This window comes from Thermobia domestica, chromosome 5 (assembly GCF_964235325.1).
Source record: "Thermobia domestica chromosome 5, izTheDome1.hap1.1, whole genome shotgun sequence".
Lineage (NCBI taxonomy): Eukaryota > Metazoa > Arthropoda > Insecta > Zygentoma > Lepismatidae > Thermobia > Thermobia domestica.
In genome coordinates, this window is record NC_137458.1 from 201,414,929 (window position 1) to 201,426,929 (window position 12,001).

The 12,001-nt window shown below is 35.6% G+C and overlaps 1 protein-coding gene across 11 annotated transcripts in view; it reads left to right on the top strand.

Annotated features, from left to right (window-relative positions):
• Positions 1-12,001, top strand: part of LOC145686344 (uncharacterized) — a 584,205-nt gene that overhangs the window by 277,158 nt on the left and 295,046 nt on the right. For all 11 annotated transcript variants that reach the window (XR_014131592.1, XR_014131591.1, XM_081759580.1 and 8 more), the window contains one exon: positions 1,875-2,010. Coding sequence is in view for 9 of the 11 variants with exons in the window: in XM_081759580.1 (XP_081615706.1) it covers positions 1,875-2,010 (136 nt within the window). In the remaining 2 variants the exon portion in view is untranslated. The remainder of the gene's footprint in view (positions 1-1,874; positions 2,011-12,001) is intronic.

The following is a 12,001-nucleotide window of genomic DNA, read 5'->3' on the forward strand; positions in this document are numbered from 1 at the left end:
TGAAATATCGGAAGAGAAAGAGATAAGCACCGAAAACCATACTTCTGCAAATAAGCGTCATAAAATAGGTAAGACTATTATTATTATTATTATTATTATTATTATTATTATTATTATTATTATTATTATTATTATTATTATTATTATTATTATAAAACACACATTATATGTCTTACATCGTAACAAAATATTCATAATAATTTCAATCATTTTAACAAAAAATTTGCAAACAATTTGCATGCTATTGTGAAAATAAATAGCTAGTGTGTGCGTGTTTTCTTTTTGTTGGTATCACTATGTTGAAATGTTTCATGAGAAGACATTTATAGCACAAATAAATAACAATAAATAAACCACAGCCATATTAGATCCACTATTGAATGAGGCCTCTCCCCGGAGGGAGGACTTGGTCTACTGCCCCCACGATGACTAGGCGGGTTGGGACAAGGTTCCTATATACCAGACGGGTTGGGAGAGGAAAGCCAAAGCTCTCCCTGTGATCGCCACTATATGACCACCCCACTGGTCTAGTGGTGAACATGACTGACTACGGATTGAGGGATCCCGACTTCGATTTCCGGCGCTGCCAAGAATTCTTAGACTACTAGTCTGTGGCGTAACCACAAATTTCAAAGCTACTGAAACCAAAAAGTTTACAGGTCTAAATGGGAGACAACTTACTTTCTTGTATGTTTGGATAAATTATATTTCAACCAAAGAAGTAGAATCTCTAAAGGAGTTGTTCGAAAGAACAGGTAGTTTACTATTCTATTTATGTCAGAGCTTTCATGATTAGAACCTATCATATCTTATTAAGAAAACAATCACTCTATACTGACTTTTTCTGGTTTGAACTACTGCAAGTTTACGACTGTGTATGCTATTTTAGGTTATGTCAGGTTATGGGTTTCAACAAATTCTAAATAGGGAGAGGAAAGATATAGAAATGCATAGATGCGCATTACAATCATATTAGTAAAATATTTTTTTGTGTAATACGTCACGTTTTTATTTGTGAACAATGTTTTTGTATGACCCTTCTCCTTGTAGAGGTGTGACTGAACTTTGTTCTGTGTAAGACTGCAAGTTTAGATGTGTGTAGGTTAGGTTAGTTTAGTTCAGTTAGGTCATGCGCTTGAAGAAACTATCTAAGAATAAAAACTATCTAGGAATTAGAGTGATATATAACATTACTATATAATAAACTGACATTGTATATAATACATTTAATAATATCATTCGAACAATATTATATTCATAAAAAGTAGCATGCTTCTTAAATTTGTATTATTGGCACACATTGATCAATAAACATTAAGCTAGAGTTTAAAGAAGTTTTTTGTTTTATTGAATGAAAGTCACATTTTATTATACAATAAATATTACTGGTTTAGAATACAAATAATTAATAAAAATGGAATGGGTCATTTTTGACCCACTCCCGTCGTTCTAGAGAGTATCAAAAACTCCGCCGTTCTAGTGTTAAGAGATTCTAAAACAGCCAGAAAAAGCATTTACAACGTGATTATCTGACAGCTTGAAGTAGAACTCGAGTCCCACTACGACCTGCCCGACTATAAGCTAATAGTAAGCCTTCAGAACTGAAGAGTGGTTCGTTGAATGAATGGCTGAATCCAGAGAAGTGCACTTTTCCGCGATCATTATATCTTTCGAGATTTTTACATTAAGTTGTAATCTTTATTACTACATAAGATCCTGTGAGTTTTGGTGCATTCTATTTCATTGTTTCTTGGTGTTGTGATTTTTACAAACATTAATGAACGTATTTTCTTTATATTTAGCCTACAGGCTTTGAGATTAGCATGTATTTCTGTGTAACTATCTCTATTTCCAACTTTATTCTAATGTTGCAGAAAAGTAGCGGGAATAGAACATAAGACAAATGAATTTGAATCAGCATTGTACGAGAAAGTCCGTCAGAAAGAGAATTCTATTGATAGTCCAGGCGAACCAAGAAGCTCTAGTAGTTCTCCTGATAATTTTGATATGGTAGGTACATATGCCATTATTTCTTCATACATTAAGATCGCTATGCTGTGCTAGCATATCCCATCTACTATTGGGATCATCGTCTCGATTATCAAGAATGGAAAATTAGAACTTCTGGAAGTATATACAAACCACTTGTGACCATGGTATATTAAGGTAATACATTTTCGTTTGATACTGGGAATATGACGCAATCATGTGAAATTTAATTCCACTTATTTACCCAAAATTGTGGGAAAACCTTTTTACTAATTTTACGGCAACAATTTGCCAAGATTCGGCCCAACATCGAATCGACATTCAACTAACATTACCGACTCATAATAAGAACTGATGTTTTCCTGGCGTCGTGATGAATATAGTGGTTCTCAGTCTAACAACTAGTATGACGTTGTCCAATGTTTCGAGATCTGATATTGTTCTCATCATCAGAGTACAGTATGAGAGATAAACAGAAGCATTCCTTATATACATATACTTATCGCTTTATTTGAAATACCTGGAAGAGTGCAACCTATCAGAGTTATATGGTCTTGAACCTCTCTTCGCCATCAGAACAGATCGAATGCGACATAAAATCGAGTCATAGGTAGAGGTCTGTGCGGATACAAAATATCGCATCCGCATCCGCAGCATCTCTATCCGCATCCACACCCGCATTCGCAACATCTCTATCCGCACCCGCATCCGCAGATAATGAGGCAGCAAATATATACAACTTTCATATTCTCTAATACACGTAGTTTTCTGAATCAAACGAAACAATATATTATATCAATTTCGTCGTGATCAAATACCAACTATGATAAATAAAATGCAATATAAACCGTGTAGCTACAAATTAGAAATTAATGAACGATTTATGTACTTACCCAAAATCTTCAAATGTAGATATCGGACAAAAATAATGCCACATAGGTAATATCCCCTCAATCGACTAATTTTAGAGCACGTCACCAAGTTTTTAAACTTCATCATTACTCATAAAAAAAGGGGCACTTGTTCTAAACACAAAGGCGAAATAGAAATAATCGTTATTAAGAAATAAACATTAATCACAGGACCGCAAACACATCCACATATCCCGAACTGACACTAGCACCAGTAATTGCACTAAATTTAAAAAATAAGTGACGAAACTAACAACACAATACAATGCATGCTTTCATGACCAAGCTCCTTCGTGGCTAAGCGGTTAGCATACGCGCCTTTGGCGTGGAAGACCCGGGTTCAATTCCAAGCGGGAGCTCATGTGGTTCGGGTTCAACGTTAGTCAGTAGGTCCACGTTTCATATAGCCTCGCTGCTGAACGGGACGTTAAACTCAAAAACAACTCAAGCTTTCACGACCACGCTTTTACTGAAACAAGAAGTGAAAATAACTTCGAATGCAAATAGGAAGTCTATACCGTTAATTTCGGAAAGAGGCAATAGGAAGTTTAGAATATATTGCGTTTCTTTGCAACCCCCACTCATTGTTGGACACATTTAGGGTAGGAGAAATAACGCATTGGTTGTTCTTTCTTTCTTTCTTTACCAGAGGCTCAGAACATACATACATATACACATACACACAAGAAGAAGAGAGAGAGAGACAGAGAGAGAGAGAGAGAGAGAGAGAGAGAGAGAGAAACAATTGCTGTTATAAAACTCTAATCTCTTGGAATGTTCATTGAGGTCTATGACACCTCTCCGAAGAGAGAAATCTGTGGGGTTGCAAATGTGCATTCAGTATCTGTTGTACTTCAAAGGAAACAGTGAAGAAGATTTTTTTTAAGAGAGAGAGAGAGAGAAAGATGAGCGTATGATGTGATTTGTTTACTATTTCGGTGGCCTACGCGCTTCTTCAGTTTGTCACAAATGACAAAGATAATTCTGCTGACCAGCTTTCAGTTTATGGAAGGGGATACGGTGTTTTAAATTAGGGTTTTGGTTCCTCACCTCTCAGGCTAGAAAAAAAAAAAACTTTATTTGAAGACATTTCTTCCTCTTCAAGGCAAATGGTTTGAAAATTTACAGCTTTATCAAAAGGGCTTTGGCGGCAATTATTTTTCTTTTTTACAGCAAATAGCGGTACTTGAGGAGTAGCGATGGGCCCTGTCGTTTCTTTCTGTTTAGGTCAGAGATGTCATTCACCTACAAAACGGCTGCTAAAAATATTGAAAACAGCAATAAAAGGACAACTCTCTCGTATCATTTTTTGTCCTTCTGCTGTCACTGAGTCACAAGCTTCAAACACTCTTGTATTTTGATTTTAGTATTTTTCAACTGGTTTTAAAAGTTTTAATTCAAAACGAACGTTTCTAGTGCTCTTTCCACCATTATCAGAAAATTCACAGCATTTTTTTTTAGGTAGAAAAAATGTAGGAAACATTATCCGCAACTTTATCCGCTATCTGCACAGAAAAGAGATATATATATATATATCTGCAAATACCCATTTTCATGCGGATATCCGCGCAGACCTCTAGTCATAGGGATCGTGAATGGTATGAAATGGATTATCACTTAGTTCTGTAAGAGAAGATGTAGTAGAAGTCGCGACGGAGTCGTGTCTCCAAAACGGAAACAGATGTTTAGTTATGTTCTGATACGGTGGTTGTGTGGGCCAGGGGAAATGTTCAACTTCATCCTCGTATTCCTCAAGCCGTGTCCCAGCTGTGTGAATAGGCGCATTATCATGCTGGAATATGGCGTCTTTGATCAGAACAACATCTGGACCACAGGACGCACATGATTCTCTAAAATTGCGACATAACCACGGGCAGTGACGCGACCAGTATGCATCAGCACAGGACACTGAAAACCATGACATTTCGGCCCATAGCATCTAGAGATGTTGCCATGTTTCATGGTTGGGCGGAGACATTGGCATCATAAGCTTCTTAGGTATCCTTCACATATAAACACGGCACGTGGTCTGAAATGAAGTGAACGGTGACTCATCCGACTACATTATATGTTTCCAGTCACTAGAGATCCATGTTGCATGTTCACTTTTGGCGTTTCACCAAAACGTTATAGTCCCTTATCAGCGGTTTCGCCCGTGCAATCCGACCCCGTATGTCCATGTCATGTAACTGGCAATGAGACGACCAATTAACTGTCAATCTACAGTCTCGTTCTTATCGGTAGGTTGTCTGAGTTTGTAGGTAGACTCTCGTTGGTTGATTGTTTTTGTTTTATTCCAATGAGGGAAATAGTCCAGTAAAAATAATTCGACAAGCTGAAAAAAAATCTAAAAGAGGTGAAATTTCCAGGATTTGCTCTTTGTGACAAATACAATGAAACTTCAAAAGTCCCATGATATCCCATGGGAGCTTTATCCTCAAAATGGCGGTCAAAGATGGCCGCCATCTCATTCGCGCCTGATTTTTTCTTTCAGCCTGTATCTAGAAAACCCAGGGTGCGAAATCCCGGGGGGACGGGAGGGATTTCCCCCCACCAAAAATTTTACACTTGCTTTTCTCCCTCACCAAAATCTGTAAGGGGGGACACCTTAATAGGAAAATATAAGTAGGTCTATAAAGAAAATTTTCAGACAAACAATAATTTTAAATGCATGCTGTTTTAAAAAACGTAGTTTATTTGTAAAAGGATCAGGTGTTTAACTTTTTCGGTTGTTCGGTTGTTGACGAGATGAAGACCTTTATTCTCTAGCATACCAGTTGCATGCAAAATTGGTAACATTTCTCAAACAGATTGTTTTTCAATTTCAGTTGACGAATCTACAAACAGGTTTGCGGATAAGCACTTGCTGTTATATGAACATATGTGGACGAAGAAAATAAACCTTGTTGTCGTTTTCATAAATTAGTGCCTGTAGAAAATGCCGATGCAAAATCCCTTAAAGAGAAAATTATTCAAGCATTTTCCGAAGATGGCATATATATTTTTAATCTTAAAGAAAAACTTGTTGGATTTAGTTCGGACGGGGATGCAGTGTTTACTGGGAGAAACGAAGGTGTTGCTGCTCAAATTAGAAAAAATGTCAACCCGTGCCTAATTAGCGTACACTGCATGGCACATCGAATTGATCTTGTTTCTGAAAGAGTTTTTGGTGTTGTGAATGCTGTTTACAACTTTGCATGTTTGTTAGGCGAACTTTACCAGGTGTTCAGTAAGTCATCTACAGCTGCAACACTTAAAAGTATCGCGACAGTCACAGATGCCGCAGGACAAAAATTTGAACGATTACAGTGGTTCGGATTTCACCTTAAACTGTAAGTCCACATTTCATAGCCTCGCTGCTGAAAAGGGTCATTAAACTTAAATCAGCAAATCAATCGTATTATAGTGTTTGTGCTTTTATTTTCCAAAGTTTAACGTCCTATGAATATTCACCACGGCTAAGGAAGACGGTCATGATGAGATGAATTATAATGGTTGATTAGGATAGTGGAAGGAAGCGAGAGGACCCCGAGAAAACCCCCACACAATTGTTTGTATACCACAAGCAGAATTTGGCGCGAGCTAGGATCCAGCCGATGATTCCACGCACCTGAGGTGAGCGCTCTAGCACTGAGGCAACACGGCTTTTTGTTGTCTATCAAGTATTTGTATTGAAATCATTATTTATAATAATATATTCTTGCTAATAATACAATATAGATACATAGTATTATTTAGACTTACAAAGGTGACCGTATATCTGAACAACCAAACTGAAACACTACGTACGTAGCGAAGAAACGAGAATTTCATAAATAATAATAAAAACTATACTCTGACTCTACAGCTCATGAGGATCTATGGCTTGCCAGGTGGAGCGCTTCAAGTTAGTAGTTCTAATGCTTGGTTAGGACATCGGTTCTCAGGGACTATTATTTCTGACTTATATATCTGTACTGCTATTTTCGCGAATGCAATCTTCAATATAATGGTAAACACAAGGGTACTGTGCTCCCACTAGAGTCTAACCGTGGACCATACGCACCGAAGTGTATAGTAAATGCAGTAGATAAGTTACCAATTTTGGTTAAATGAATATTACGACTAGTTTGAACATGTATTATTATTATTATTATTATTATTATTATTATTATTATTATTAATAATAATAATAATAATAATAATAATAATAATAATAATAATAATAATAATACATTAATATTTCAATTTTTTGGAGGCTCCACGAAGGATTAGTGTGGATCGCTGAACTTCTTCCCCCCCACCATTTTCAAATGATTTCGCACCTTGAGAAAACCAATAAGAATATTTCAATTTAGAAGGCACCATTCTACTCCGCAGGAACTGTACGTTAATTTGGCGTATTATCCATTTAAATAAAATCACACCTAGAACGTTATTCATGATTCAAGTTGATAGTTTCGGTATTTCAGAGTAACATTCTGTAGTATTTTGCGCTCAAATTCCTAAACCATTAGAAAATCTTGGAAACGTGGTCATATTTTTTTGATTGTGTTTCATAAGCTGCATTGTAAACAAGAGATGATCGAAATTGGATAATAACGTTTCGAGATATTTACTCCGCTATGAGCCTAGCTGCTAGCGGTGACATTAAAAAAAAAAAAAAAAAAAAAAAAAAAAAAAAAAAAAAAAAACTATCTGGTGGTTAGGTATTCTTTTTTTATGTTTAGTTTGTCCAGTATTTGCTAGATAGTAGGAAATGTGATTTCCCAATTAAAAAAAAAAAAAAAAAAAAAAGATAACCAAAATCATTTTTCACTTTGAAACATTCCATTATTTATGAAGCATATGCATGAATATTAACATAGCTAAACATGTCAATATTCTGAAATAGTTTAAAACGTCATCTGTAGTATTGGATAAAATCCTGTGAAATAAGAAGAAGCAAAAGGGACACGTAAAACGATTAATCGTCATCCTCTTTATCAGTTTCCTCAGTCAGTTGTAGGAAAATTCTCTCACTATAGGAGCAAAACTTGAAACAATTAATGTTTGCACGCTTATATTTACAGGTTTCAACATCACAATCTTTGCGAGGAGTTATTTTACATTAACAGACAATCAAATTAAGTACTTCTTCAGGAGTTGGTGGAAAACTTGTTGAAATAGGAGAGAGTCTGTCTTTTTTTGACGCACCATTCCCATTCAGTTGCGTTCATGTTTCCCAACTATTGTTGCACTTTCAGATAAACCCGAAGGGATTGTTGAGAGGCAGCCGCACTGATTGGTGGTAAATTTGCTAATTCAAAATTAGAAGAAAACTTTCTCCCAACTTCCCTGTTGTACATGTTATATCTGACAGTACACTATCCTTTTGAAGTAGTCTAAAGGCTGCTTTCTTTCCTTTTCTGAAGATCGCTGATGTGGCGTCACACTCAATGACCGAATGAAAAAAAGGAAACAAGCTCTTAGTGGTCCAAGACTATTTTGTATTTTGCCAGTGTGGTAGCATTTTTCTTCAGTGTTGCCTATTTTCGGCCTTACAAAAAACAATGGCGTTCTAGGATGTCTACGAGCGATTAAAATGGCTGGCAAGTCTGAATCTGTTCCTACAACTGCAACAGAACTATGATTTCGGCTCAAATCTATTCCTGTTTTGCAAATTATAGTATCAGCATCTCCATCTGCTTGGTACAATTTTGTCCCCTCTTATTAAAATATGACTAGCATGTTAATCAGTAGTGCCTTATTTTCAGATTTCCACAAAAACTCAGGTTGACCTGTTATTGCCTCCATGTTTTCGTGATAGGCGATAGTTGCAGGCATTTTAGACATTGTCCTCCGTCTTTCAGTACTCTTAGTAAAGGTGATTATAAGTGATTACCGCATATAAATACCCTTTCTTTACTTTCTTCATAGATTCCTTGTTCCATTGGTTCCGGGGTACCATCTGAAACGACAAGAAACGTAAAGCTTCGTAAGTTCTTAATTTCGTCCCCTGGACGAACATAGAAATATCAGGGAGGAACTGATACGAATTAGACATGGTGACCGATATCTTCGTTCACCTGCTCTTGGACACCTCAGTCACACATGCATTATAACTACAATATATGTCAAATGTCACATAAAACACTGGAATGAAACTACGTATTTTGATTAGTATTTGCATCTTATTAAAGTTATTAATGCAAGAACTCACCTGAGGAAGAAAATCTCTCATGGTAGCATCTTCGCACAGCAAAACTTCTAACGTACAACTGAAATCATTCAGTGGCGCATGATGCGCCAACCGTTGTTACCACATCTACCACACACACCGGAAAAGCGTGGGGGACGAAATTAGACAGAGGAACGAAATACGTACCTATTACCCTATAATATAATGACAATGACATTTATAATAATAATTATTATTATCAGACTGCTCCTGGTATAGTGAATTAAATAGTGAAAAAGTAACAATAATAACGTATGTAGTAATAATTATTAGCATAGTTTACAGAATTAGTCATTACATTGCATCTCTATTGAATAGTGAAAATACTCCTGTAAAGAGTTAAAAAGCCTTGCAACTAACCATTTGGCCAGTTTACTCTTTAATCAATTTAGATGTTCATTTGTTCAGCCCACTTATTATAGAATTTTGTTCCAATTATCCTATAACTATTGAATGTTTTAGAGAGTCGTTAATATGGGACATATAAATATATAGTTTTGTTATTCCTGGTATTATACGGATGAAGCTCTTGTCTAATGTATAAGCTAAGAACTTTTTATATACAGGAATACTGTATAAATGTATAAGCTGATTATGGGTATAATCAGTAAGTACGCCAGAATTTTTTTACTTGGAGGGTGTTCAAAATAAAAGGGGGGTGCTCTCACGCAAGTATTGCAATACTACTACTACTACTACTACTACTACTACTACTACTACTAATTATTATTATTATTATTATTATTATTATTATTATTATTATTATTATTATTATTATTATTATTATTATTATTATTATTATTATTATTATTATTATATCAGCTCTTCGCAGTGGTAGGTTCACACATTTAAGCATTTATTATTATTATTAAACTAAGTAATACACTGAAACCTCTCAAAACGGACATCGGTGGAACGGATTATTTGTCCGTAAATGAGTGATGTCCCTAAAAGGAAGGGTTCTCTCTCATAACACCACACCACACATATTTATGGCATGGAAGAATAAGAAAGTTTGTCCTCTTATGAAGGTGTCCACTATTGAGAGATGGTCGTTAAGAGGAATTAACCACTGTATTAGGAATTAACCTCCACTATTTTACCCAGTAATTACATTTGAATTGATTACATACGAATTATTGTAATTACTTTGAAAAATTCTGCTATTATTTCAATTTATTCAAACCCAGCAAATTTTAGTGGGTGATTTTTTTCCAAAATATTAATTGGGAAAAAAATCCCTCGTCCCATGTTGACATCACATTCGTTTAGTAATTAATACTGTACATAGTTCCAATTTCATTATTTTAATATTCTAACCCTGTTGTTAACGTTAAAATTGTTGTAATATTATTTGATCTCTTAATCTCCGTTCCTGCCCCTTCTTGGCTACGTTATTGGCTTTGAATATATTTCATAAGCAAATTATTCATTGAAGTTGTTTTCCAGAAATCCAGTTTTTCAATTTACAAATATTTTGTATCTTTCTGTTTTGTCTTTTTTAATGTACCCTAATTTTAATAATCCCAGGGCTCATAGTGGTCTGGTCTCTTGTAAATAGTTGAAAAGTGACCAAAAATGGCCAAAAGCACACGAAAAAGTGACCAAAATCTCATCATGCCCCTTTTTTCCTTTGTCAATTTCTCCATCACCTCTCTATTTGTTTATTATTTTGTTTCTTCTTTACTTATTCTTTTTGAGCTTCCTCCTTTCTTAGGTTTTCTAAGTATGCTTTGTAGTTACGGTGAGCAGACGTAAAAAGCTTCAGAGTAAGTGGAACCAGTTCTGGCCTATTTCCGAATTTCTTCATCACAGACATAACATTAACTTAGTATTAAGAGTTCTCAAAAACGTGAAATATTCAAATTCATCACCTACTTTTAAGAAGAACATACAAGAAGCATAACACAAGACGAACATGATGAACCACACACACACAACATTGAGCGGAGCGTTAACTATTACGAGAGAAAACTAAAAGATTATTATGATAGAAGAAAGAATAGACACAGAAGGATTCTCAACCCCACCTTGAGAGCTTAAGCATCCACCAACCGTCCACTGTGCCTTAGAAAGAATAAAAGCTGAAGTGAGAATAAAGCTGACTGTTTCACATGTGGCAGCAAGTACTGAAGCTTTCAGAAGAGTAATTAGTAACAAGTTTCTGCCTTTTTCCATTTGTTTTTATACTTTTTTTAGAAAACTACCAATCCAAAACATAAATAACACGAAAAAGTCACTTTACCTCTCAAAAAAGTAACTTTTAGTTAACAATTTGAAAAAAAAAAAAAAAAAGTAACTTTTAGTGACCAACTTGAAAAAAAGTAAATTTTAGTTTTAAAAAAGTGACTCGCTTGACTCGCTATGAGCCCTAATCCGCTCAATGAATTTACATGAATAAAAATATACTTTACAAAAAATTAAGCTAGCGCCAAATGCATTCCCGCATAACACTAGACTAGGGTGACCAACCGTCCCGTAAAAACGGGATTGTCTCGTTTTTTCACTACCATTCCCGGTGTCCCGAAAAATTCTCCCGGGACGCCAAAATGTCCCGTATTTACGTACATTCGGTACAAAAAACCTTTCGAATCGCTAAAACTTCCTAATTTATATTATTTTTTCTAAGCTATGTGATTATATTGGAGTATGTCGAATTACTGTGCAACGTCATTACGACGTTTGCGATATTGGATGTAGTGGCTGCACTGTTTTCCCTCCTAGGCCACCCCACTCCGCATACGACAGTGCAAGGGGCTGAAAGTCTTATGAAGAACAATGTAACCTGTTTTTACTCTCTGTTTGGGTGCATTGAGGCGCTGTCTATCAGTGTTTCCGTGATTTGACTAAGATGTAACATACTACGAAAGGGTAACAAAGGTATAGAACTATAAAAGTAAAC